We start from the raw sequence: 27496 nt of genomic DNA on the forward strand, positions 1-27496 counted from the left end.
CACTGCGCAGGCTCCTGCAACAAGCGCTGCCGTCCCATCCCATTGATGAGCACTAAACTCAAACCACCAGAAGGGAAACTACCGTACCGTTAATTAACATTAACACGCAGGATCCAAATAAATGGCTGGATCTTTTATATTTCTTTCTACTAAATGAATCTAGACAACATAGATCACACTGACAACTACATAGGTAAATCCAACACATCCCTCTATTAACACTGATCAAATGTATTGTTAATATAGCCAAGCAACATAAAATAAATGTAATTTTTTTGTTGCATCCTCTCCTGAGTGATTGTGCTTTTAGAGCCCTGAACAAGATGGAGCGCTTCAGACAGCAGAGGTGACACTCTAGGAGGGTTACAATTACTACAAATCACCCTGTATGCATGTGGTTTGTCTCCAGAGAAATAATGTGGAGTGATTGAGGTGTGCTGAAAGTCTTTGACCCCTGACCCCACCCAGAAGATAACCATTTCCCAATATTTCACACAAGACACTATGAAATCAAGACTTTTAATTTTTATTTTGAATTGCTTTTTTACAACCGTTATCACTGACATAAGAATGTTTTTGTATTCTTAGAAGAGGTCGCTCGCCCCCCCCCCCACCCACCAAACAACTCTCGCACACAAATTCCAAATAAAAGTTAAAGACATGGGTGTTGTTTCATTACAGCAGCATCTTAAATGCTTGAAATAATTTGGTTAAATGAGTAAGAAAACATTGAAACATCAAAAGATAATTGGCATTGCGTCTTCCGAATGTAGTTCATTGCAGGAAAATAACCTGCACATTGTTAGATAAAATAAAAAGTTATAAACTGGGCGTAAAAGCCGCTAAAACAAGGGCGAGAGAGAAAAGAAAACAAATGTTTTTTGTGGGGGAAACCACTAGCCATCTCAGGCTTGGTTCATGAAAGGCCACATGGGGCATGTGTGGCGAGTGTGTCGGGTTGTACAGCGGGGATAAGCAGAGCAAAGATCGTTCACAGCTCCGTCTTGCTCCATCACGTTAGGATGGTTTCGTCTATCTCTTCATTGGAGTCCGGCAGGCTGGCGATTTTCTTCAAGGACCGACGGTTACTCTCTGACAGAAGGTCGTTACTGGCGGAGTCCAGAATGGCAGTAATACTCTGAAATGTAGAAAGAGAAGGGGAAAAAAAGCATGAATAACAAACAATGTTTTTACCTGTATACATTAGATCTACATCTGGAAATGGTAGAGGATCTGTTGTCTGACCTTCATGGTTTCCTCTCCCAGTCTGAGTCGGAGCAGGTTGACGATGGTGTACTCGCTCTGAGATCTCACGCTGGTGTTCTTGTCCTTGGTGTTGTCCAGCAGACTCTTCAGGAGCGGCTTGATGAGATTGGCCTCCATGGAGGGGGTTTCTGGTTCTTTGAACACCCACCACAGCACCCGCTCCGACACCAGTCTGATGTCGCTGGACTGATTCTGAAGACACTGCGAGGGAGCACAGATGACAGACTGTTGCAGCAGGTACTCGTCACAGTATTCATCTTTCTATACATACTCTGTTGTTGCCACGTGTTTTTATTTACAGCTACTTGATATCTCAGTATGCAATTTAATTGTAGGACTGAACGCTTTGAGAAATTAAGAATTTATGACAGCCTTTTCACACAAGTTATTGGGGTTTCAAAAACAAAACAGATTCAGCTGGAGGTAAAGAAGAATGTCTTCGGCATGCAATTCCACTGTTTGGCCACTATGTAAATTAGCTTCAAAGCAAGGTGCTCTTCCTGGGGATTTGCTTTTCACCCCATTTAGTTTTTGTGGTAAACACATTTCTGGCAACCTGATTAATTAAAATATTCACTCTAATTTTTGCTCTGAACAATTGACATCTAGTGCAGGTCTGTCCGCCCTGGGAGATGGATCCCTCCTATGTTGCTCTTATGCTGAACAGATTGTAAAGCACTTTAAGGCAAATGTGTGACACCAGCTTCTGAGGGAAATATCTGGATCTTTAGCTGCTAAATTCACTTATATGTTCACCAGCTAGTTACTACCTGTCTATCTGAATGTTTTTCCACTAAAAACAGCTGTCTGCTGCTGAAAGAAGAGCAATGAAACTACACAACAGTAACATTTGGGGCGTAATACCAAAACAATATGCTGAAAGAAAAACACTCCAGAGACCTGAGGGTACCTGCAGAGTGAGGTAAAAAATATGCGTTGGTTTTTCACTAATAGCTACACATTTCCCATGACAGTCGCTTTAGCCACATTTAATAAAAAAATTATCGTTAGTGCCGCTTTCAATTATTTAATTCCCACCCAGGGAACATGTGTCGGGGAGGCTCCAGATCGCCTGTGACCATAACAAGGAATAAACGATGCTAGAAAATTAATCACCAAGCAAATACAGTTAGTTTCCAACACTTTCTAATTTGCATAAAGCCAAAACCAGTCGAGCAAAGTACTTCCTTACTTGAACAAATACAGAAAAAGAGAAGTAAGAAGCGTGTTGAATGTAACAGTTCCTGCTGTACCTTGACAAACTGTGTGATGATGCGCTGGGAAACACGCTTGCCTCCCTCTGTTCTGAGATGATGCCTCATCAGGTATCCCATCGCTCTGATCCCACTGGTGGCAATGGGAATCTGGAAAAGAGCAATATCACAGTCTGTACTGACGCACATGAGGGCAACAGGAATGTAACAGTAGAGGACACAGGACTGTTCTTTATTATAATAATGTTATATACTGTACACTTCATTCATTAGAAGAAAGAAAACAGGGGCCGATTACCTGTTAATATTTTTTTTGGAGTGGAAATATCTGTTGGATCTTACATTGAAAAGAGTAATCAACAATCTGAAGCAGTAGTTTTCTGAATATCAGTGTGATTGACACACGTCTGTTTAATAAAAATGAAGCTACAGTCAGGCGAAAGTTAGCTTAGCATAAAGGTTTTAAACAGCTAACCAGCTCTGTTAGAAGGTAAAAAACATCTAAATCTCACGAATTAACATTATATCTTGCTGTATAATCAGATTAAAAAAACGAGAACTTATGGTTTAACGGCAAGTTACACGTTGTTGACCATCTCTTGGCCTGAAGTAGTGACTTCCTGGAGTCAATGATGGTTGCCTGGCAACCTTAAGGTAACAACAAAAAGTCACTCCAAAACAAAAATCGCAGCCTGCAAATAAGTTGGTTTCCAGAATATGAAACTATTTCTTGAAAGGTGAATTTTCATGTCATGAGAGACAGGAGACATATTTTGTTAAAGAACAAACTTTCTTCTCACCCTGTCAGCTGTAGCGTTGGTCAGAACGGTCTCTGCCACTATGTCACAGTATTCCTTCCCACACAGCTTCTCAGGAGCACACTTGATAGCGATGGCCATGGCCAAGCTGCGACCATGACGCACCATCCAATCCACACCAGACACATCCGCTGAAGGGAGGAACAACATCTATTAGCTCATGCGCTCACTGCTCCGCTGATGGGAGCAGCAGAAACACACAAGTCAAACTTTTAAGAAACAAATACCAAAATCTTAGTGTAAACATATTTAGAAAAAAGGCAAATGAAAAATACTATTTGTGCTAAAACGAAGCAAAACCCACATGTACTAAATCACTATTATTATTACGCTCTGGACACCGAGTAAATTGTTGTAATAAACAGCAATTAGGGGCAAATTAAAATAGAAAGCCCAACAGTATACACATCATGGGATACGTGATGTGACGATAAGTTGGCATAAAATACCAACCTAGGATGTGTTGAAGGAGCACACTCTTCAGCTCCTCTTCTGACAGGAAGGCACACAGCTCTCCAACACAGCCGGCTGACGCCATACGCGTCGCATCCTACGTGCACACAAACGAGCGCACACACGCACACAGACAGAAAGGTTGAGTGTCATTTATTGTTATGGAGGCTCAAAACCACCTTTTTAGAAAACCACATCCTCTCTGCCTGACTTCCGTTTTCTACTGTGATCACAGAAGAAATGACACCACAGAACAACCGTCTGTCAGATCCTGCCCAAGTGCTCATACGTATATACTTTGTTTTCATATGTAATTACTTAATTTATTCAGGAGCTTTTACAGGCCCCTGGGTTGAGAAAATGGGCGTGTTGCCAAAAAATGATCTTCCCTGCATCGGCTCCTCCCGTCATACCTCATCATGTCCCAGCATGCCTAGCAATGTGGTGGTGATGTTCTTGCGGATGGTTGGGTCCACCTTTGACCCGGCCCCCTGGATGACAAACCTCAAGGCTTGCAGCATAGTCTCCCTGTGAGAGGCAAAGAGCACAACGCAAGCATAAGAACGAGCTTTTACCAAATAATATAAAAATAAAAAACATGATCGCTACCACTGGAGCCTCCAGTCAATTTGATTTCATCGACTTCCTTGTAGTTTCCAAGTTAAAAATAAGGCCTCAAATGTAGATCTAAAAATAAACTTGTCAGTGCTCTCTGGTGGTGGAGCTTTGTAATGGTAACACTATTTTTATATAACCACAAAAATGTTTGCCATTTTTTTAATAGCCCCCAGAAATATTAGTCTTGAGTAAAAGAACATTGTGGAATAAATGTCAATCAAATTATAAATGGAGCATTTCTGTAGTTTGCTTCTTTGTCTTTGCTTTCCAGTATAACATCCACAGCTTTGCTCTTCATATCTGAAGTTACTTTTCTATTTATTTTGATATAAGTGACACTAGAGTCTCTGTCTTGTGATCAGAATAGAGTCCTGTTACAACCCCTCATCACAAGTTACGGCTGCGCGAGTTGTGATGAATTTAAAAAAGAAAAGCTTCACTTGAAAGCATCCAATATTACAATCTAATAAAATGCTAAACAGTGCCGTAGCTATACAATGCAGACAAAATACACATGTTTTAAAACGTGCATGTTTTTAAAAGGGGGGGGGGGGGGGGTATGTGCCGGAGGATGTTTGGATGTGCCGGATATTGTTTTCTTATTAGAAGAGTGTATTGGCAGGTTTTCTCTAAAGCCTTCCTGAAAGACTGGGATGACTAATACTGCATTCACACCAAAAGGGGAGAGAGTAGATTTCATGCAAAGTCAGTGCACAGACGCGAATGGATGCAAATAAAGTTAATTAATGCCAGGTAAATATTTCTAAGAATTCGCCAAAGTTATATCCTCAGGATTGTAAGCAATAGTTGACAGAGCAAGCCGATTAGAGTTTCATGCTGTATGAGGGCTCACCTGACTCCTGAGTCCTCAGCGTTGCGGATGGCAGCGAGCTGCTCGGTGAAGAGTGGGTCCACCTTGGTGTGGATGGAAACCAGCTGGCCCAGAGCCTCAGCAGCCTTCAGCCTGACCCCACGGCTCGAGTCCTGCAGGGCCTTCAGGAAGGTGGTCTGCAGCTGAGGTAGGAAGGGCTTCAGGGCAATGCCCACCTGGAGGAGGAATACGGTCCACAAGTTAGAGCCCAACACTGAGACTTAGACACCCGACTGATAATGATGGTGTCTTGAAATGTATTTGGCCGTTTACATTTTCGATGCGGGTACAGACCTTCGCCAACAGCAGGGTGAGAGTCTCCAGCAGAGCGGTCTTCACCGTCCAGGCAAAGCGGTCTCCCAGGATACGAATGAGCGGCCCAGTGATGTTGATGACAGAGGGGCGCAGAGCCTCAGGGGAGGTCAGTTTGATGACCGCTCCTAATGCTTTCGCTGCCTCTTCCTTCTGCTCAGGGGTACCAGTGAGGACACCTTCTCTCAGGACAGGCAGGATGCAGGTCACACCCTGTGGAAGCAAAGACAATAACATGAAGTGCAACAATTATTCTTATTACTGATTAATCTACCTCCTGAATAAGCATTACTATAGCAGCAAACAACCATTCACTCAGTAAACATGTAGAGGACTAAAGTCTATGTATGGCTCCCACTGAGGTAAACACCGTTAGCTCTGGAAGCACTGTGAGCCGATAGCTGTGCCCATGTGGAGAGCCACTGGAGGCAATTCCTCAATCATAGATGTGCTCTGAATCTGGAATTTACGATTTATGAAATCTATTGATTATCACATATTATTGTTAGTGTGTTAAGCATATTTAAACCATGGACCTTGGGAATAGGTGTTGTTATGGTAATTACATAGTTAGGTGGACATCTGTGATGTTGGTGTTAGCAGTCCTAAACAGAGGCACAAGTATCAAAGGCAAATGAAAAAGCGTGGTCAAGTTTCTTCTTCTTCTAGTTATTTGGATCTTTGGTGTATGGTATGTAAAGATCCCAATAAATAAAAAAACTAAAACAAAAAACTTGATCAAAAACAAAAGAGCTAGCCATGCAGGAACCAAATCATCGAGCTGGGATGAAGTCCCATGTTTACTGTGTCGGGAAGAGCCTTCTTACCTTCTTGGGCAGACAGAAACCAGGCAGGTGCTGACCCTTAACGTTGCCAGCTACTGATTTGATGTCTCGATGCAGATCATCAATCATAGCGAGCTGGCTGCTGGCATCCAGTTTCTAAACAAGAACAAACAAACAACACTTAGTCACTCACATGTACCTATTGATGAACACATAATCAAAGTATTGATCTGGTCTTTTCTGATAATGTGTGCAGAAACCATGAAACTATACCAGTACAATATACAAAAATCAACACACCTTGGTAATGGAGTTAATGGTGTCCCAGCTCTGAGACAGGACTTCTGTGTTGGAGTCATTGAGAAGGCGGATGAGGCCTGACAGCAGGTTGCGAGTATGGTTACTGTAGTCAAGGCGGGTACGGGCAAAGTAGGCGTTGAGGATGGTGACGGCAGCCTGTCTGATTCCGGGGTCGGCGCCACGTGTTGCCTCCAGCAGGTCGTCTATGATGATCCGCTGGCCCACTTCGTCCTCCACCGAGAGGATCACTGTTTGACAGTTGCACAACACCTGAAGAAAAGACAACACATCGTGAGGAGAGAACCAAAGGCTGAAACACTGTAGATAGCGTAGCCGGTGAATGCCGGCATTACCTGTGCTTCATCTTCTGTCCCCAGCTTTCCCTTGAGGGAGGAGAGAAGGGCGGCTAGGATGACCCCAAGGTGGCGCGTGAGAGCGTCTCCAGCCACAGCGGACAGGAAGGCCAGCACACGGGTGTTCACAGGAGGAGCAATCAGCTGGTAAGACCGGAGGGAACAACCGCCATAGTCAGATACAGCCGGACACAACAATAATATATAATAGAGTAAACTTTGACCATCAGCCTTTACCTTTGGAACCAAGTACGGCAGCACAGAGCGACTCTTCACGGCCATGACTTGCTTCAGGCCATCCAAAGCAAACTCAGATGTCTCCTTGTCGTCCTGGGAAAAGACGCGTGTATTAAAACCAGATGTCTGAATGCTATCTGTGTTTTGTTTTGTGTCCTCCTCGCTCCCTCACCAGCTGTTTGAGCAGAGTAGGCAGGATGTCATCCAGCGCCTGGTAGCCGATGGTTGCATGAAGCTGCTCAAAGGTTTTGGCTGCAGCCGCTCGGACCTCCTCCAGAGGGTCACAGAGCGCCTTCCTCACGGTGGGGACCAGCGACTCAGAGAAGACGAGCACCTGCAGTACAAACACCGTCAGGTTAATGACGCTGTATGTCGGCTGAAATTCTTAAACTCTTGGTATGTTTAAAAAAATAAAGAAATTGGTTGTCCGATGGGTTCACAACTTTAAGCCTAAAGTTTTTTTTCTATCACTTTTTAATTGTATACATTTTGAATTTAGATTCCAAACTGAAAAGTAATTCACTTGCAAGCCAACTGAAATAAATAGATAAAAGATGCTAATCGTGTATTTTGTTAATAGATGATTTTTTTGGGCATTGAGAGTTTGTTGGACAGTGACGGTAGAGAAACACAGAAAAACTGGATATTATGTATTAATATGCAAAGGTTAAAGACATTTGTACTTATATTTACTGCTTCATATTCAATACGTTAAGTTTTAATACACAAAGATATGATTTAAAATCTACAAGAATAATCTGGAAGTCTGATGCAACAGATCAACAAGGTCTCAAAAGTGAGGCAATCATAAGGATAGCCATTATGGTTTGCGTCACTTTTGAGACCTTGTAATTATCAGTATATAGTATAATTGTTATTGTAAAATAAATTTGTTTGCGTTTAATAATGAAAAATTAAATATAATCAATAAAACAATAAGATAATAATTCTCTTCTTAAGAGGGGAGATAATATGATGGAGAAATTCCTGGTTCAAAATAATCTACTTCTTTAAAAAGGAAGTTTATGAAACCCCCCAAATTAACCTTAATTTAATTGTTTTTTTATAATTGCAGCTCTGAGTCTAGGCAACAACTTTGTGCTCAACCTGCGTCTGTGGCGGCTCTCCTGACGCAGGCAACGATAACCTTTATCACAACCATCGTGCGTCACAGCGGCCGCGTGACTCACCGCATCTTTGCTGGTGGACTTCATGATCTCGCTGAGGCCGATGCAGACTCCCTGCCTCTTATCACTCTTGTCGGAGCGCAGTCCTTCCTCCAGGATGGGAATAATCTCAGGGAGAATCTTCTCCCCCAGTTTCCTCACCAGATCACCCAGCGTTCGAGCAGCGATCTGAAACCACGACAACACACAACGTCGGTGAAAAAAAGCTCTTTGGCGGTTTGAACCGGGGAATATAAAAACAGCTTGTTTGCCAAGTTTAAAGTAGTTATACCGTTCTTTTATCAGCCCAGGTGGAAGCCAAGAAGCCCAGAAGCAGAGTGAAGAGTGTTGGGAGGATCTCTCGAAGAGTCCTGGGGGTGTTGGAGACCACGATCTTCCACACGTGGAGGGAAGCCTGTCGAACCACCAGCTGAGTGTCTGAGCGGCCCATGTAGAGGCCAGAGAGGACACGATTACGCCGCTCGCCACCAAGAGCTCCAATGATAGCCTGAAAGAGAAAAGTTCAAAAGGTCAGCAAATCTTTACACATAAATGTATAAAAACAGACAAAGACCACATTGCTGTGATGGCAAGAAGAGATATAACAAGGAGCCAACTTCCTCTCAATTATTTGTGTCTTTTGTAAATAAAGAAACGTTTTCATACTTTATTGGATGCGGCTGTTCCAAAGTTGTCATCCTCGCAAGCGGTCTCCGTGGTCATCTTTCCTGTCACTCCAGAGATATGGAACAACAGATCTCCAAGCAGCTGCACAGAGCTGAACCTGTAGAAACCAACGAGGAGATGGAACGCACAGCTCGTCAAAATAAGAGTGACATTTATTCAGTCACTGATGTGTTACGCCGTTTTTTAAAACCGACCTGATTCTCCACAGGTCATCAAACAGGCCCTGCTCCAGCTCGGGAAGCAGCAGAGTAATGGTGGTCTCAGCATACATGCTGATGATTCGCTGGCCGGCTCGCAGTGCCGTATCTCTCACATACTCATTCTCATCAGCCAGAGCCTGGTGGACAACACAGAGCAACGGTTGAACCCCCGGAATTGAGATATACTCTGAAGACCATGTACTGAAACAAGGGATACTTTAAATTATTATAATTGGATCAACTTTCCACTTGCATCTATCACTTAAAACTAATTTTCAGTTTTTAGCTCAGCTCCAAATATATATAATTATAGATCAAATTAATGAACTGGTGTGCAAAACCTGTAATTTTAAATTATGCAGGCGACTTAATCTGATAAGCAGATAATGTATACCAAATCGAAAGTAGAATTATTCTACAAAAAAAGTATGAATACAAAATCTTACATATGAAAGAATAGGATTGGGGATCCAGAGAAAATGACAAGAACATCACCAGGAAGTAGTCATTTTAAAATCCCAGGAAAATCATAGAATACAGTAAAAGCAGTGAAACGTAATTCAATGAGAGAGAAAAACTCTGTGTGGACATAACAATACCTTGAGAATGCAGGGGATGATGGGCCCAACGTAGGGAGTAAACCTGTCTCCAAAGGTGAGGGGCAGATAGATGAACATCATGATGTAGCCGTCTCTGACGTGGGAAGCGATGTCTACCTTGCTGGCTGTTTGCACCACATCGGGCATCAGCTTGTCCAGCTTCTCCACCCCCAATCCAGCCATCACCTCGGCCAGACCTGAAGACGCCCACCCACACGAATCATTCAGTCAGTCATGAAGAGCAAATCAGGAACAACACAGAGACAAGAGTGTGGAGGAACCAACCTTGTGCGGCTCCAGAGCGATCGACAGAGCTCTGTTCAGAGGCCAGCGTCTCCATGAGCCACGGCAGCAGGTCATCGAAGCAGGATTCACCCATCCCCTTCACCATGGCACCCAGGGCTTTGGCTGAGACTGTACGTACCTGGAGAGGAGAAGACGTCAAGCAGTTATAGCTTCAACTTAACACAAACGGAGCGTATATTTCTGTCATTACTGTTTCTAACACACCTCAGGCACCGGGTCCAACAGGGAGGCTTTTAGTCCAGGAATAACACTAGGCAGGTAGGGGGACAGATCCTGTAAACGACAACACGTATTACACCATTAGACAAATACAATTCCTCAGAATATACACGTTTGGAGGACAAATAAACCTTTTTATTGAGTTTTTAGCTCAGGGTAATGGTGAGAAGATGCTCTGTACCTTCTGGTCCGTGAGGGAGTACATGTTGCCGATGATCTGAGCGGCCATCTTGCGGGTGTCAGTGGAGCGATCCTGGAAGGCTCTCTGGACGATGGGCATGATGAGGGCCAGGGAGGGGGCGTCGATGAAGTGCACAAACTTGGTGTCCAGCAGCGTCTGTAGGCACGTATGGGTCCTCTTGGACGGTTCAGTAAGAGCGTCCAGCAGAATCGGAGTAATGGCTAAAAGAGAGGATCAAAGACTCTGGTATTCAAATACACAAAAGTACATTTCCCAACTGTACACATTGTGGCATCGTTTAAACAAATACATTTACCAGCAGCATTTCTGAGCACAACAAAATAGTTTTACAAATTTGTATTTATGATTAAGTTGTTGACTGGAGCGCAAAATAGTTGACCAGAGGATAAAGTTCTTCAGAGATTAAGCCACTGTGCTCTCGCATTGCACCAGACTGATAGATTTAACATGAATATGTACGTGATTATGATTTTGGCCTCATTCATACTCTGGGACACTTACCCAGGATCTCGGGGTTGCGGATGACTGAGCCGATGAGGCGGAGGGCCTGCTGGCCGGCCTTCTGCACCTTCACATGGGAGTCAGTGAGCACCTCGGTCAGCTTGGGCACAATGTTGGGCAGGCAGGAGGACAGCTGCTTGGGTGCACAGAAAGCCATGGCACCAAGCAACTCTACCGAGCCTGAAGGAAAGAGGGGTGTGAGTCACAAGAAACAACTGTTTGAGGGAACAACTCATTCGATTTTGACCGTCCTCATATGCGAAAACATTAAAACAAAAAATCCCCAGTTATAGACGCTATAATAACAATTGTAATCAACTAGACTATGGGCGACTATGGGTCAGTGGGTAGCAGGTCCGTCTTTCAATCAGGGGGTTGGAGGTTCAATCTCCGCCCTAGTCGATGTGTCCTTGAGCAAGACACTTAACCCTGAATTGCTCCCTGTAGCTGCGTCTACGGTGTATGAATGAAACAGGATTGTAAGTCGCTTTGGCTAAAAGACATGTAAAGTAATGTAGACAAGAATTTATAAGAATTTCCCATGTAAAAGAAAACCCGGAGGGGGGGCTCCTAACCTGCTTTAGTTCTCCAGGACTCCTCCTCTAGGGCCACCAGAAGGGAGGGAAGGACCAGCTTCACTCCGTGGGCGCTCAGGTTCCTCATCACAGCCTTTGCACAGTCATCTGCAGCCTGTTCAAAGTGGAGAAAACGGGCTCAAACCTACACATTTTATCAAAGTTTCCTGAATGAGCGCACGTTTAATGGGTCACATTACGTCGATGCCGTGCTATCTTTAAACGTGGACCTACAAAAGCACTAGATAGTGAAAAATGTTTATCATTTGAAGCAAGACACATTGAGGATACATTTATAAAATGTAAGAGACAAATTTAAGCAAAAAGGCTCTGAATGAGATCGGCCTTCTCACCTCTCTGACATACTGGTTTCCGTCTCCGAAGCAGAGCAGGAGGTGTGGCAGCACGTGGACCACATAGGGCTCAAACAGCTTCCCCAACATGTTACACAGCATCTCAAAGGCAAACAGCGCTCCTAGAAAGAGGAAAAACAGTTGGTCAAATGTGCCAGTAAATGGAGGCTTGTGGCACTCGTGTGGCAGATTGTAGTCTGACGTCCATACACATTGGTGGCATAAACCTCACTGACCTTCCCTCCGTCTAAAGTTCTTCTTGTCCTGGATGCCGTCGGTCAGAGTGGGCATGATTTCCAGCTGTTTGAGCGCCAGGATCCCCAGACCTTTGACCAGGCCTGCCAGTCCGTACGCTGCCCCCTTCCTCTCTGCGTACTTGTCGCTCTCCAGCAGCAGCTGCAGCAGGTTCCTTACAATCCCTGCGGAGTCCTCCTTGATGGCAGGGACTAAAGGAGGTAAACAGCTAGCCACTGACTCCTGGACCTGAAAAGGGATGACAAAGCAAATAATATGATGTTAACTGTCTGCAAAATGGGATCTGTATTTTGTATTGTTGATTCAGCATCCAAGAGTTTGAATTATTACAGAATAAGTAGGGAAGCAGGCTGAGCGGCTTACCTGCTGGGAAGGTGTGGAGAGTGCGGTGATGAGCTTGGCCACGATGGGTTTGACTTTGGGGTCATTTTTATCCAGATGTTTTGCCAAGGAGCCCATGAGAATAACCACACTCTGACGGACAGCGTCGTAGCTGGCGTCCTGAGGGGCGTCCTTAAGAAACTCCTCAAACACCGGCAGCAGGGAGCTCACATTGTCCTGACACATAAGACAGCTCCATCAGGTACAGTGCAAGACATACATGCTCATGTAATACAGAGCAGAGCGTATCTTTCTGTACCTTTCCGTGTGTGTTGAGCGCAGAGAGGGCAGCGTCCAGCATGCAGCGGCGCACCTCAGTATGGCGGTCGTTCAGAGCATCAGGAACGAAGAAGAGGAAGAGAGGGGTAACCTGAGATTCCCCCAGGTACTGGGACAGCTTGTTCAGAGCTAGAGCAATGCCACCCCTGAACAAGAAGTGTGTGTAAGAACATGTCTCAGTTCACCAAAAGAAACATTGAAAATGTTATCGTTTCTCCTACTCTGTTATAATGGGATTCACTTTTCTGATAACATCTGATAGATAACCACTAAATCAAGACGTTAATAAGCAGACAATGTGGACTGGAGGTTTGGTTATTATCTGTCTTAAAATAGTAGTGAGCTCCATCCTGCTTATTTCTGTCATACAATTGTTTGTCATGTTATCTCTTCCTCTTGGAACTACTTCAAAGATTTCTTCCCTGATAAATACTATGCTAAAGTAGATATTACGGTTGTTAATTGTGCATTCGCGAGTCCCTGGGACACTGATCTTCAATTTAAGATTAAAAGGCTATTAAAAGTATCTCATCTTTGCAAACAAACATTGAGATTTACCTGGCTTCCCATTGGTCAGGTGGAGATTCAGAGATGACTCTGCCCAGGGCATCGAGCACAGGAGGTGGTCTCTTGAAAAACAAAAATGACAAAATATTATCTTTAGACTTTTGAGCCACAATTCACCCAGTATTCGTAGCCAGAGATACAAGAGGAATAATGTGCTTTGGCTGTGGTGCAGGGTCTCACATAGAGTTTCTGGTGGTAGAGCTCAGTGAGCTTGCCCAACACCAGGGCTGACTGGTCTGTGTACTGGGACACAGCGCTTGACATAGCTTCGGCTGCAGCAGAACGGACAGCTTCCTCATGGTGAGTGATGTCACCAATTAGCAGGGTGCAGAGCTCAGGGACCAACTCCAGACCCAGAGATTCCCAGAGTCTGAGGAGGAATGACAAACCAAGCAATTTGTTTAACGGTTTAATTTACAACATGGCTTCATAATCTCCTTTGCCGTGCACAAAGATAAAATATCTTGGAATGACACTTACACGGCATAGTTCATATTTTGTGTGGCGGAAAATGAGTGCGAGTTGGAGATCAAGGCCCCGCCCAAAAACCCATGTGATGTGTTATGAGTTTAAGTGCAGTATGGTGACAAAAAAAGGAAGAAAGGAGCAAGAAACCTCATCATACATACTTTTCAGCCAAGTCTCGGCCCTCCTCCTCAACATCAAACCTGGCAACCCAAAGCCTGCGAAGCAAACTCAGCCCACTGGCCTCCGTGCTGTCTGTGGGCAGAGCGAACTCCATCTCCACCAATCCCTGAACAGAGAGATTGGACGTTAGCTGCATGTCGAAAATGAATACACACTACATAATGTGTACCGTAAACAAGGTTACCACTACATATGTTAATAGCAATGCATTACTCAAAAAATAAATATCTATTTTAATGGACTCAAGTTAGTTTTTAAAGCTTAATCTGTGGCAAAAACAGCTGAAAACCATCATATATGGAGACGTTTCCTGTCGGAAGTTTACACGTTTACTGAGGGATAAGACCGGCTTCAACAAACGTCAAATTAACCAATCCACAGCTCACCCTGAGCGCAGCATCGCGGACAGAGAAGCAGGGTGAGAGGAGGGCGGCGAGCAGGACGTCGATCTCTTGCTGCTCTGCCACGGTGCAGCCCTCTTCTCCTCCAGCACTGGCACACAGCTCCGTCAGGCACTGAGACGCCAACACCTGAAACACCGCAATACAATTCATTCAATAAAGCATACAAAGACTACACAATAATAATAATTTAAAAAATATATACGATATTAAAAAGACAAAGAAAACTAATGGACAAAGAGAAACTGTTTACACAAAAAAGTAATTGTATGAATATGAAATGGATTAAAAACTGTGTGTAAGATTCCCCGGTTACCTGGAGTCTCGGGGTAGCTGTGGAAATAACTCTCGTCAGTAGCAGCAGCATGCCGACACGTGGAAGCAGTTCCGGGCCGTTCTGAGTCAAGAAAAAACAACACTTAGTACAGGAATCTACAAAATAAAAGGTAGTACTGTAACATACATCTTCTATTTTTTTTTTTTTACAGATGAATGGCTATGTTTACAAGCTGTGGACAATGTGTGCAAACCCCAAAAGACAGCTATGTTGATGACGGAGTAAATTCATTATTGGGCCATGGGGGTGCGTGGTAACAGTTGGTCTTCAGTTCGTCGTCATTTCTGGTTTTCTACACTGCTATATTGTGACATGAACGATGCATTTTGTACTCAGTGGAGATGTCAGTTTCTACCTCATCTATAACAATGTCATCCATGCCTGTGGCGGCCCGCAGCTGCGAGTGTTCCAGGACGATTTGTAACGCCCTGGTCATCTCATTCTCCGTCTCCTCGGTGCTGCCTGAGGACTCCCTGAGCATAGCGTTGAGGAGAGGGAAGCAGACGGAGAAAGCCGGAGCAGACAGTGGCGCCGTGATGTCTGGGAAAGAAGACGACGATACAACAAAACAACTCAGTATGCCAGCGTTGTCATATTTCTCATCTTGGTTGCTCGCTACAACTCTGATAGTTGCTGGTGTTACACTAAAATGACAAACGGTTTGCACATGTAATCGTCTGCATCTTCTGCACAGCAAACGTAATGTCGATGTGTCTTTGTGCATGCAGCAAGACAAATAACCATCATGCAGCAGCACCAGCACACGTGTGTAGATGTGACTTGCAACAGGATCTGAAATCAGAGTGCAACTCTACACTAAATATAGCGTAAAATTAAGCAAATAATAATTTATTTACAGTACAGCATACTCTTATTAGTTCATCGAAACTGTGGGTGTGAATACCACCATCTTCTGTATGTAATATACTGACTATCCATGCATGCAATGACCTCATACCACCCCACCGTAATCAAAAACATCTTTTTAGGGTGATTTTGTCTACCTTGGAAAGAAGAAGAAACTGACAGAACAAAGTCTTGATCGGGGGTGCTCACCAATAGACTTGATATCCCTCTGTGGAACAGTGTGATTGTGCAGCAGCATGATGGTGCGGTGGGCTGCTGTGTCCAGGTCCTCCTGTTCCCAGGCCTCGTCCAGATCACACTCTGGCTTCAGCAACCGTAAAGTCACATGTCCCACAAGCATGGCTAGAAGGGGAACAAGTGACACCGTGTCAAGATGCTGTGTCTGTCGATACCATAAAATACCAAGACAGGCCATCTACCTAGTTGATGAAAGTGTTTGGGCATGAGACACACGCCGACGTCCAAGTAGACTTGCTGGATGCAGGGAGCAGCCAGGGGGGACTGTAGCAGGGGTATTAGGACCTGGAGGACAGCGGGGAGCTCCCTGGTGATCTCAGGTGGCCTCTTTATCAGAATGGCGTCCAGCAGACCAACCCCGCTCTGCAACTCCATTCGCAGCTGGTGACAACGAGAAGTAAACCAAAGGTCAACAAGGAGAAATAAAGACGATCGGTTGTCAGTATTAGAGAATTTTATTGTGGTGACTTGGTTTCATACCCCTTGAAGTCTCTTGCGAATAGCGGCCTCCTTTTCCAGCTGGATTTGCATCATTTCCTTCTGTTTGGTGGAGAGTTGCAATTCCTCTTTGATGCCTTTTTTCTTGTTTAGCTCCTGCGAGATCAAAGACGAGTAAAGATGTGCTCCAGAAATGGACACCGGCAGAAAAACACGGACAAAAGTAAGTGGACGTTACCTCCTGTAACTCCAGTTCAATGATCTGTTCCTTGTAGGGGTAGGCTTTGTTCTCTCTCTTCATGTTGACCTTCTTGGTGCTTTCCTTCTGGGCACTATAGAAATATGTAGAGGAGGAAGAGAGAAGTAAATAAATGCCAGATGACAGGAAGTCCCGGCTATTGCTGTCGGGTTCACCGCGGTAGGCGAGGCCGAGTGTTACCTTAGGATGATGCTGTTGTCATACAGTTCTCCCTCGGGGGTCTGCATGATGGCATACTCCTCCCTGGTGACATGAAGTAGAGCGGGTCGGGAAAGCCCCTCGGTAACGTGGATGATTACCCGCGGTAGCAGCTTGTTGGGGGAGAGGCTAGAGAGAGCACCGACTGCATTTTTCACCGCCTGTAGAGAAAAAAGTGGCCACTAAATATCCAAGTATCATGTCAAATCAAACCTTTAACCAACCTTGGTTAATTCACAGGAATGGGTTCAGTACACTTTAGTGTTCATGTGTGTAAATCATATGTGAAAGCAGCAGACGGTGGTTGTTATCGTCAGACCTGGGTGTCAGTGTTGACCTCCAGGAGATGTGGCAGAATGGCCTCGAGATTCTCTTCGATGAATTCTTCAGCTTTTATGTTCATGGCTGAGAGCAGAAGAGGCCAGAGGCCAGAGCGAGCTCCAACTGAAAGAGATAGACAGAGGGGATGACGTGTTGAATATGGTACAGAGCACCAATACAACACCAACACATTATGAATGGTTATTTTGCAACCTGGATCCTATTTTCCCATGATTTTGTGTTTAAGTATCTAATGGGGACAACTATATATTGGAGGGCAGAGGGGAAATATGGCAATAACACAGAATCTCTCTCCTCGAACCCAATAAACTTTGACAACATGGGCAGTCCTCTCTCCAACTCTTACTTTCAATTCCATTGGCGTCTTAGTGCCAACAAGTCACATATTGTGAGATTTCAGAAGGAGACTTCTCCTTGAGTCGAGACTTAAGTCGACACAGTGGCACTTTAGTGGACGTACATTGCCAATGTTATTGCCCTATACAAGTACATTGTAGCACTAAAGCGTTCTCTCTCAATACAGTACCAAAAATAGCTGCCCCCATTAATCATGTTGACACAGAAACAATCAAAATAGGGTCCAGGTTGATATCAAAGTTGCCGTTTAGGCTACAAAACCCTGGTTGAAACAGGACAACTCATTCTCATACCCAAGGATGGATGATGTGTGACGATGAGGATCTCCATGGCCAAACTCTCTGTCTCGGCGGGGGCGCCCCATTGGCTGGCCGAGGAGCAAATAACACACAGCGCGTCCAGCAGGACGCGAGGGGGAACGTAGCTGCGGCCGAGCTCAGTCAGCTCTCCCGAGTCTGACACCAGGACGTCCGGGGGCAAAACCTGACGGTTTACATCAGTCAGTAACAATCAGGCGGAGAAATATAATAACATAAAATCGGAACAGTTAAGTTGTAGCGGTTGATTGATACAATTATCCACCACCAACTTTTAGAAATGTAAATCTTGATTTTTTTTTAGGGTCTTTGGTGAATAATCAGTCCGTACATTGTGTTTGTTGATGACCACGCAGAGTTCTCCCAGAAGGCCGTGGGCAAGACTGGATCCACCCAGAGAGGAGAGCAGCTTCCTGATTGTTTGTTGAGCCCGCTTCCTCACACGATAGCTCCGAGACAGCACGACCGCGACGGTGACGTAATGATACATCCTGCAGAAGAGTGACACGCGGGACTAATTAGCTTGTGATGAAAGTACAAAAAGAGTAAAAGGTAAAAGGCACAAATAAGTAATTGGTGTTATGCTCTGCACACAGATTACTTTAGAACTCTTTATACAAAACCTTTCAGAAAGCCAATATATCAATATCTCGAATCATCTATTGAGGTTTTTCTAAAAAAAATGTTTTATGACATCCTAAAGAATTTGATGAATCTTTTTTTTCATGACTATAATATAGAAAACTATATTCTTGATGCATTTGAATTACTGTTAGATCAGGGGTTCCCAAACTTTTTAGGCCACGCACCCCCTTCTACATCCCGACCGGGTTCACGCACCCCCAATCCCCCACACCGTAAAAAAAAAAACGCAACGGAATGCAAGAGTTGTTGACGGGGGGGGGGGGGGGGGTGCGAGTGACTTTTTCTTTGCTCCGTCTCGATGCGCGCGGACCGGCGTCGGAGCTCTGCGGCGACCACGATCGACGTATTGAGCACCCCTGCATTCAAACATTAAATAGCCGAGAGTTTTTTTCAGCGTAAGAAATACGATGTGTGGCGAGAGTGCGTCAGTTAAGACCGAAATGACACTTGAGAGCCCTGAGAATGTTTAATATTAATTATTACACCATTAGACCACCATTAAATGTTTCCTCTCGCGCACCCCCTAGAGGCAGCTCGCGCACCCCTGTGTTAGATCAACCCAATATTAGAGGCGTGCACACTGTTTGAATATGTATTTAAGCTGAATATTGTGCCTGAAAAAACTATTTGTGGATTTTGGTATTCAATACATTTAGACTGGACATCACAGTGCTCTGAAGTTAATGGAAATGTTCATTTAACAATCACAGCTGCCACTGGCAATACAATGCTTGGGTCATGTTATCAAGGACACAGACTAGACTCACTGTGATTTGCTGGTGTTAAGCCTGTGAGAATGGTCCAGGAAAAGCCTTTCACAGAGCAGCAGCACTGTGAGGAGAGCTAAAGACAGAATGAAAAACACAGAGACAGGCCATCATTTCATTTCCAAATATTTCAGAAGAACTCATGAGCTTTTTATTTGCCAAGTTACGTTGAATAAAGCCTCACTTTCATCGTTGGCCTGGGAGAGGAACTTCTCTGTTGTTAAAAGCGGCTTCTTTTCATCCAAGATCAGGCTCCAAAAGTTTGAGAACTTAGCCTCTGCAGAGACAAATAAATAAAGGAATTCTCATTACTTCCCGTTCCTGTATACTCCAACAGTCTCCACAAGTGTGTCATTTCTGAGATGTCAGCCTCACCCGTCTGTGTCTCTAGCAGGGCAAGTCGACTCAAAAGAACAGAAGCTGCCACACCTTCTGCAAGCAGACCCTGCTGAGAGTGTTGTGCCGCAGACTTCTCCACGGTTTGCAGGAGCAAAGGCACGAGTTCTGAGGCTTGGGCCAGAGTGTCACCTAGAATCCAGGTAAAGGTGAGTAAGGATCAAGTTCAATTCAAACATTTGAATCTTTGACACAGAGCATAGCGTCCCTCCTGGGACTGACCTCTGAATGCCCCCAGCATGACCTGAAGGTAGGCGTGTCGAACCAAAGAGGTGGAGGTCTTGAGGGTGAAAGCCTTCTTCAACCAATCCAGCAGAGCGCTGGGAACTTCCACTGTGAGACGGCCGGTCCACTGGGAGAGCACAGACACCGTGTGCACCAAGGTCACCTCGTGAACTATGGAAAACAAAAATGCGTTAGCACTCGACAGAAACATTACAATGCAGTCTCTTGAAGAATTTCCGGGCCCAAAGATACCTTCTTGTTGTAAAGAAGGGATGAACATCACAGCGACGGCAGAGCTGAGAGTCTGGCTGGAGGTTCCTGACACGGCATGATGGCTGCAGCTGGCGATCCCTGGAGCAAGAGGAACATTTTACGATTGGAAATAAAAGAAGTTTGCAATGGTATGTTGCCGAGAGCTAATAATTAGTAATGTTTGCACGGCTTCTTACCTGACAAAACACTGATCTTTTGGGCAACAACTGTGAGCTTTCCCTCTGACCCTGCAACCATAATAATTATAACGGTGAGCATTATGAAGGTGAGAAAACCAAACATGGATAAGAGAATATTTCAGTCTGAAAGGTAATCGATTGGTTCACCTCCGAGGATCTGGAAGAGGTGAGTGACGATGTCCTGCACAGCAGAGGGGTCGCTGCACTGCTGGGCCAAGTTCTGCATGGCCTGAATGGCTTCCTCCATCAGTTGGGCATTATTACCTTTCAGCTGACCTGAAACACGGACCATACCAGCAATTAAATACACATTATATCACACTTAATTGATTGTCCAGTCTTTCCGTCATTATTTGTTCTGTGACACATTGTACAATTCATGACAGCTGAGTGTTTGCTTTAAAAACACAATTTAAAAGACACATATAAATTTAAATCAACGGAGCACCCATTAAAGCCTTACTTGCGATGGCCTTTCCAATCGCCATGGCATACTGACTGAGGTCGAGAGTCACAGCCGACAGCAGGCAGGACACGGCTGAAAAGAAACCAGATAATTCATCCATTAATCCACTGCCTGAGAGCTGCCAGAGCACCAAACAGACACACTTAATAAAATGTTCTAGGTTAAGCTTTACAACTAGAGGCTTCTACACGCTGGGAATGAGACAAATAAACACAAAAATGCCAAATACTCACCTGTAAATATCGTGCATCAAAGTTATTCATACTAGTAGTGATGCAATATAATTTTTAGTAACAGTGTTTTTCTTGACATTCTATCGGTTTATATGGAAAAGAAGCGAGGCAATACTATGTTTTGCTTTAATGTAAAAAGATGCATCAGAATAAAAAACATGTGAAATGATCAAAGTCAAAGCCTCTTACTCTGCATGGCGTTCTCTGGACTGCGGAGCATCGTCTTCTGCAGTGTAGGAAGGAGCAGCTCCTTGAACTCAGAGTGGGACACGTGACGCAGGAAGGAGCCACTTTTCTCCAAGATGTAACGTTGTGGTTTGGTCTTGCTCATAAGGACCGACTTTATGTACAGGTCCAGCACGGCACTCTGAAATACAGTAGATGCAGACCCAAAATATATTTAATCTTAGAGTCCATGTACTCCTGGAAAGAAAACTGAATGCAGAGTTTCAGAAGACAATTGGTGAATGATGTTGGATCTGTAATAATTAAGAACCGCTGAAAGAAAAACCCACCTTCTGCTTCTCTATGGTAGCTTTGTCTTTCTGAGCAGTGCAGAAGTCCAAACACACGCCCAGCATGGCCAGAGTCGTGGGGCTCGGGTCCAGACTCAGCAGTGTGCTGATGTATTGATCCACCAGTCCAGGGTTCTGTTATAGACAATAAATACATTGTCACATTAATCCAGCATTTCTGTGTAGTCAGCTCACAAATTAGTATTATTAGATGTAATAAACAGGTCAAATGTAGGTTACAAATACTTCAGAGCTTTCACCGTTATTATAATAGCAAATTTAAAAAAAGGTATTATTACAAAAAATTGCATTTCCCCAAAAAAGGAATGATAATGAACATTATTCATTATGGATCAACTTTAACTATCATAAGTTATACTCAGACGGATAGAACTGCGTGTGTGTGGAAATTTATATTTATGGGCTGTTGCTGTGATATATTTGGTGTGATTATTGTGCATTTTGTTGCCGTTTCAATAAATGAAAATTCTTGAAGTCTGACTTTTACATGTACCTGTAATTTGATTCTTAAGACAAATAATTTCAAACTCCTGAAAGTGCGGTTTTAAGAAATTGAATGCACAAGTTTATCTGCCGGGTTGATGAGATCATCATGTTTTTATCAAATATAAAATTCAGCACTACACTGGTACAGCTGTTTATTTATAAAGCATGTGTAATTCTTTGTTTGTGTTTTACTTGTGGTTTTGTATGTATTTTATTATATTTTAATGTGTTGTATTATCTGGACCTTGAGTCTGTAATAAAAGTTTGATTGATTTGATTGATTCTCTTTCTGAATCTGGATTAAGCTACAGCCAACAACACATCAATTCATTTCAGCTCACGTCATCACAACAGACAATTTGACCAGCAAGTTATTTTGTCAGATTTCAATGATTTACATTTAGTGAATGAAGGGAAACAAAATGGTAATTTCATTGGATCGCCAGGTTAAATCAACGTGTTTTTCTTTTCTGCCACTCACTTTCTTCCAGAGTTGACTGAGATTCTTGAGGCTCGATTTCTTAGCCGTGGTCTTGGCTCCACCCACCACCTCAGCTACAAGAAGGCTCTGGATTTCCACCTGCAAGAGAAGACAACAGACCACACGGTGTTACCTGCCACATCCAAAATAAAACATTGACCCTGGTCAAACTGTATGACTGGGTATACAACGTCATTTCAGAATCCAACACACCACAATCCTAGAAATAATTTGATCTTCACTTTTTAAAAATACTTTTTTTACTGACCATTTTCTTCCAGATAGGTCCTTCTTTTTCTCTGGGGCAGAAAACACCGTGGGGACTAAAAGGCAGGTCCAAGACAAGCCGATGAAAGCAGCAGAGCCGGTGCTTTTGCTGAAAGTATAACAAGGCGATCATAAGAAGGGGATGACAACCACGACAATAGTAAACCAAAGATTTATTCCCAGACACACTCTTCTATCGTTTCTGCTGAGTTCACGAGTTGACCCTGTTTTTTTTATTATTGAATAAAACTCTGTACAAACTAGGGCCAAGTGATTCAAAAAGAAAATGTAATTGCTATTATTTTGACTGATATTGCAATATATTGTATGGAATACAATAGTAGGGAGAATGTAAAGTTCAAAGTAATACCTGGGCTCTCCAATCCTGCTGATGATGCCACTGTTCAACAGGCAGTGGAGGAGGCTGGTCACCAGGATGTCAGGCTGACTGTCAGCCAGCTGGGCAATAACGGAGAGGAGCTCCCTGCGGGATGCAGCATCCCTGAGAAGCACACACAACCATGTAAACACAAAACACACACACACACACACACACACACACACACTCCTGCAATCCAATCCTACCGCCATGAAGGTTTGAATGTTCAGTTTTTGTTGAATTGGTGAATTGAGAGAAAGGTGTTGATTAAACTATGTGATCATTTCGGAAGCTGCAGCTTGTAGTGCTTTTGAGCTGCATAGCGGTATACGGATATGCGGTTCTATAAATGTTTTTATATATCAATTTATATTAATGATGGTATGGCTAAATAAGAACATCTCGGAATAATGCAACATATTCAATGGTACCACAAACCACATAAACAAAGTGGAATCAAGACCTCCGCTTCATGTTTAGGGTGCATTTCTTTGAGTGGTTTCCTCGTGACTGACAGTAGTTATATAGTAACCTACCGATATCTGTGAGGAGTCAGACAGAATAGCTTGCATAGTCCTTTCACTGCAGGGTCTGGTAACTCTAAAAATGAGGGAAAACAATTGTTTTAAAGACACATTTGTGTTTATTATAGCACATATTTTAAGAAATAGTGTAGTAAATTAAATAACACAAAATCCCTCACCTTTGCCTTTTATACATCGTTTCAGCTCCCCGAATATCTCCTTGCGCTCTTTCACACTGGCTGTGGTCACTTTTACAGCAAATTTCTTCAGTGTGTCTGAAACCTAAAGCAAAAGTCACATTTAGTATGAAGACCGTTACAGGAAATGGTCGCAGTACATGCCGTCAGTCCAGGACCACAAGATATTCAGGTCATGATTAAATGGGACAGGGAGGGGTAGCGGCTTCTTACATTTTAAATTGAGAAAAGTGGCCCGTTTATGTTCTGTTGATAACTAACTAACTAAATTACCTAATTGTCTCAGCTCAAGTTAAACGTTTGTCAATTAATATTTGAGACTAATGTTAAGATCAAATTGCAAAGGTTTAAATACACTGTGGCCACTTTATTAGGTACAAACTAATGCAACTCAATGCATCAGCCCTGCCAAATAATTATACCGTGACAGATTTATAATGCTCAGATTTTGTTGACAATATCAGGAATATGTCAACTGAATTATAACTTTATTATTGAGACTGTTTGCAGTGATGGTGTAGTGAATAACAAGATATATTGAGATTAGATTCAACTTTATTGTCAATGCACAGAGTACAAGTACTGAGGCAACGAAATGCAGTTAGCATCTAACCAGAAGTGCAAAGCAGAAGAGTGCAGAGTATGTGCATAATGGAAATATAAATATAGAAAAATAGGATACATACAGTATGATAAGATATAAGTGGTATGAACATTAAGAACACGAGCTGCAATAATGGTGGTTAGTGCAGATGTGGTATAGATATATGTAAAGTGCAGGTGAAGTACAGGTGAAGGTGGCAGAAGAAGTTATAAAGTTATAAATGAGGTAGGAGACATGATGAGATATAAATATGATTAATCTGAATATGGACAACAATTTTAAATAAATATAGAGACAAATGAACAATTTAGTGCAGATGTTCAGATGCATTTCTAATAAAGGCCTGTGTCCAAAACTGAACATTACAGGCAACATAAAAGTAAACTGTGTGCCAGAACAGTTGTGTTGGATTGAATATGTGTACCTAATAAAGTGGCCGTTTTAAGTTGTCTGAATTGAACTACGTGGGAATGAGATTGCTTCAGAGAAAATGGTCCATGCAAAAAAGAAGAAAAAAAAGACAGTTAACTCTGAAGGCTATATTTTTTTATATAAATTCATGGAAGAAGGGGGGATCGTTAGCACAGGCAATATGCAGGCGTCGTGTGAGCCAGGAGTAGGGATGGGTATCGAGAACCGGTTCTGTTTTAGAACCGGTTCCCAGTGAACCGATTGTTTGGGATCGTCAGCCAAATTCTTTAATGGTTCTTTAACGGTCCTCTGTGGCGTTGCGCATGCGCGAATTTTTTTCGTTTCTTCCTCAGACTGCAGCAAACATGGCAACTAGGCAGAAGCGTTCTAAAGTTTGGCTCTATTTCACACGACAAAATGACAACTACGCCACTGTAACGTGTGTAAAAAGTCTATTTCGTCGAAGGGAGGAAATATAACAAATATGAATAAGCATTTGAACACAGCATGGAATTAAATGACAGGAATGTCATGTGTTCGATGAAGCAGCTCAGCTAACGTCGGCACTTCATCTCTTTCTGTCCAAGGTAAACTCCTCAAAAGTGATCACAACCACTCACTGTGTGAAGCCATTTGCCTTTATTGTGTGGAGTCGATCAAGTTATCTTCTGTCCCTTCGTTTGAAGCATACATTTTAGCTCCGGCATTGGTCCTATTATTGATCACTTCACGTTTGGATTGAAAGTCCAGTTTTGAGAAATGTTTGATCGTAACGGTGTTAATGATCGGAGGGCGTGTGTTATCAGCAAACGTTCGCGTTATCGTGTTAACCCATTATTAAACTGAGCATATCGATTTTTAATCCATTATTAAACTTAGTATATAGCTACGCTAGTTTAGCTACAGAATCTTCCATTGTCACCCTACATTGAGGCAGAGGTCGTGTTTGCCTTCCCTCTTAATGTGGCTTTATGTCAGCTCAGCAAATTCAGCGAGTTTGTTAGTGCCATTTATTTCATTGTGTAAACCAGCTTTCACTATATAAATAATCTCCATTGCCATCCAAGTTAGCTGATGACGTTCAGAGACAGACCGGTTCAGAGGCTGGTCGTCTGTCTGGGTCACAGCGAGCACGTCTTGTACACCTCATATCTTTGTGTTCATCCTCCACCCCATCTGAGAGAGTGTTCTCCACGGCTGGAGACACAATAAGTCCTGAGAGATCGCGTATCCTCCCGGAGAAAGCAGACATGCTTATTTTTCTGCACAAGAATTGTTGATGATCCATACAATTGATGGTTGCACACTTGGTATTTGCCACTGCTAGTTTCATTTTTGGTTAGCTCAGTTCACATACCCTTTACAAAAAAGGAAGGAGCACTGTAATTTCTAGGAACATGTTTAAATTAAACAGAATACATTTTATTTAAGTTATGTAAGTTTTATTTTAAGTTCAAGAGGAATACGTATAAATGTTTTTGGTTATTTAATAAAATGTAAATGTGTATGTATACATACTGTATATGGTGTGTGCAGCATTATAGAAAATTATATAAAAGAAAATGTATGTAAATAAACCCGTTTGTGCTCTTTTTTTCACCCCTTGCCCAATAAGAATCGATAAGAGAATCGATAAGGAATCGAATCGATAAGCAGGAATCTATAAGGCATCGGAATCGTTAAAATCTTATCAATTCTCATCCCTCGCCAGGAGTCACAACAAATCACCTCACTAATTAAAATTGACCAAATACGGATTTGCAACTCGTGCTCGTCTGCCTGATTTAGGGAATCCAGACCAAAACAATGTAAGTTAATGACAGTGAGTGTAACAACTCGATATATTATATTACAAGAGGATAACATCCGAATAAAGCTGCAGCTCTCGTCCCACTGCGGACAGCAACCAGTCCCTTTTTTCCTGCCTGGCTGTCGTCCCACAGTGGGCTACGTAGCACGGAGCTAACAGCCTGCTCGCGAGCTGTTGTTGAATTTTACAGTTTCTCGTTGAGTGCTAAAAACACATCAACGCGTTTATAGAGCAGTGGTCAAGATTCCGCCAAGTTGGTTCATAGCACACTTGAATATATTTTAGTAAGCGGGTAGGATATGGTTAAAAACCAGCCACACAAACCTGCGTGTCGGCTGCCATCTTGCCGGTCTTGATGCAGGAAGAACTTGTTGAAGTCACTTCCGGGTCAGAAGTGCAACGTAACTTTTTTTTCGGACATTGGCCCCTTTTTTATTTTGTTATTTCTAAATGTTTATTGTGATCATATATACATTTTTCATTATTAGAGTTCATATATATAATATTCATATTTTATTTGTATATGTGTATATATATACTATTTTATTTGAATATGTATTCTATATATTATTTTTTTCTCTGTATATATATATATATATATATATGAAATCTAATAATGAAACACATATAATAGATCAAAATAAACATTTAGAAATAACAAAATAAAACAACCAAATATAAAAGAGGCCAATGTCGGTC

The 27496-nt window shown here is 43.0% G+C and overlaps 1 protein-coding gene across 1 annotated transcript; it reads right to left on the minus strand.

The window, feature by feature from the left end:
* Positions 1-505: 505 nt before the first annotated feature.
* Positions 506-27139, minus strand: gcn1 (GCN1 activator of EIF2AK4). Its single transcript, XM_056418760.1, is given in 58 exon segments — positions 506-1138; positions 1246-1467; positions 2520-2630; positions 3281-3429; positions 3752-3848; positions 4165-4279; positions 5223-5416; positions 5535-5765; positions 6380-6493; positions 6638-6907; positions 6991-7134; positions 7228-7320; positions 7400-7561; positions 8418-8582; positions 8686-8901; positions 9060-9177; positions 9275-9417; positions 9880-10076; positions 10165-10303; positions 10390-10458; positions 10586-10806; positions 11108-11287; positions 11683-11797; positions 12036-12157; positions 12272-12518; positions 12654-12848; positions 12931-13096; positions 13509-13579; positions 13698-13887; positions 14147-14271; positions 14552-14695; positions 14883-14963; positions 15259-15443; positions 15960-16112; positions 16190-16388; positions 16488-16601; positions 16684-16777; positions 16885-17063; positions 17222-17346; positions 17895-18084; positions 18250-18409; positions 19331-19406; positions 19515-19607; positions 19706-19858; positions 19949-20122; positions 20204-20302; positions 20401-20451; positions 20551-20679; positions 20867-20941; positions 21292-21469; positions 21618-21752; positions 22606-22704; positions 22874-22908; positions 22911-22981; positions 23243-23374; positions 23788-23851; positions 23955-24057; positions 27122-27139. Coding segments are annotated over 58 exon segments (8016 nt in total). The 3' UTR covers positions 506-1012.
* Positions 27140-27496: the final 357 nt, after the last annotated feature.

The sequence above is a fragment of the Pseudoliparis swirei genome, chromosome 7, assembly GCF_029220125.1.
Source record: "Pseudoliparis swirei isolate HS2019 ecotype Mariana Trench chromosome 7, NWPU_hadal_v1, whole genome shotgun sequence".
Lineage (NCBI taxonomy): Eukaryota > Metazoa > Chordata > Actinopteri > Perciformes > Liparidae > Pseudoliparis > Pseudoliparis swirei.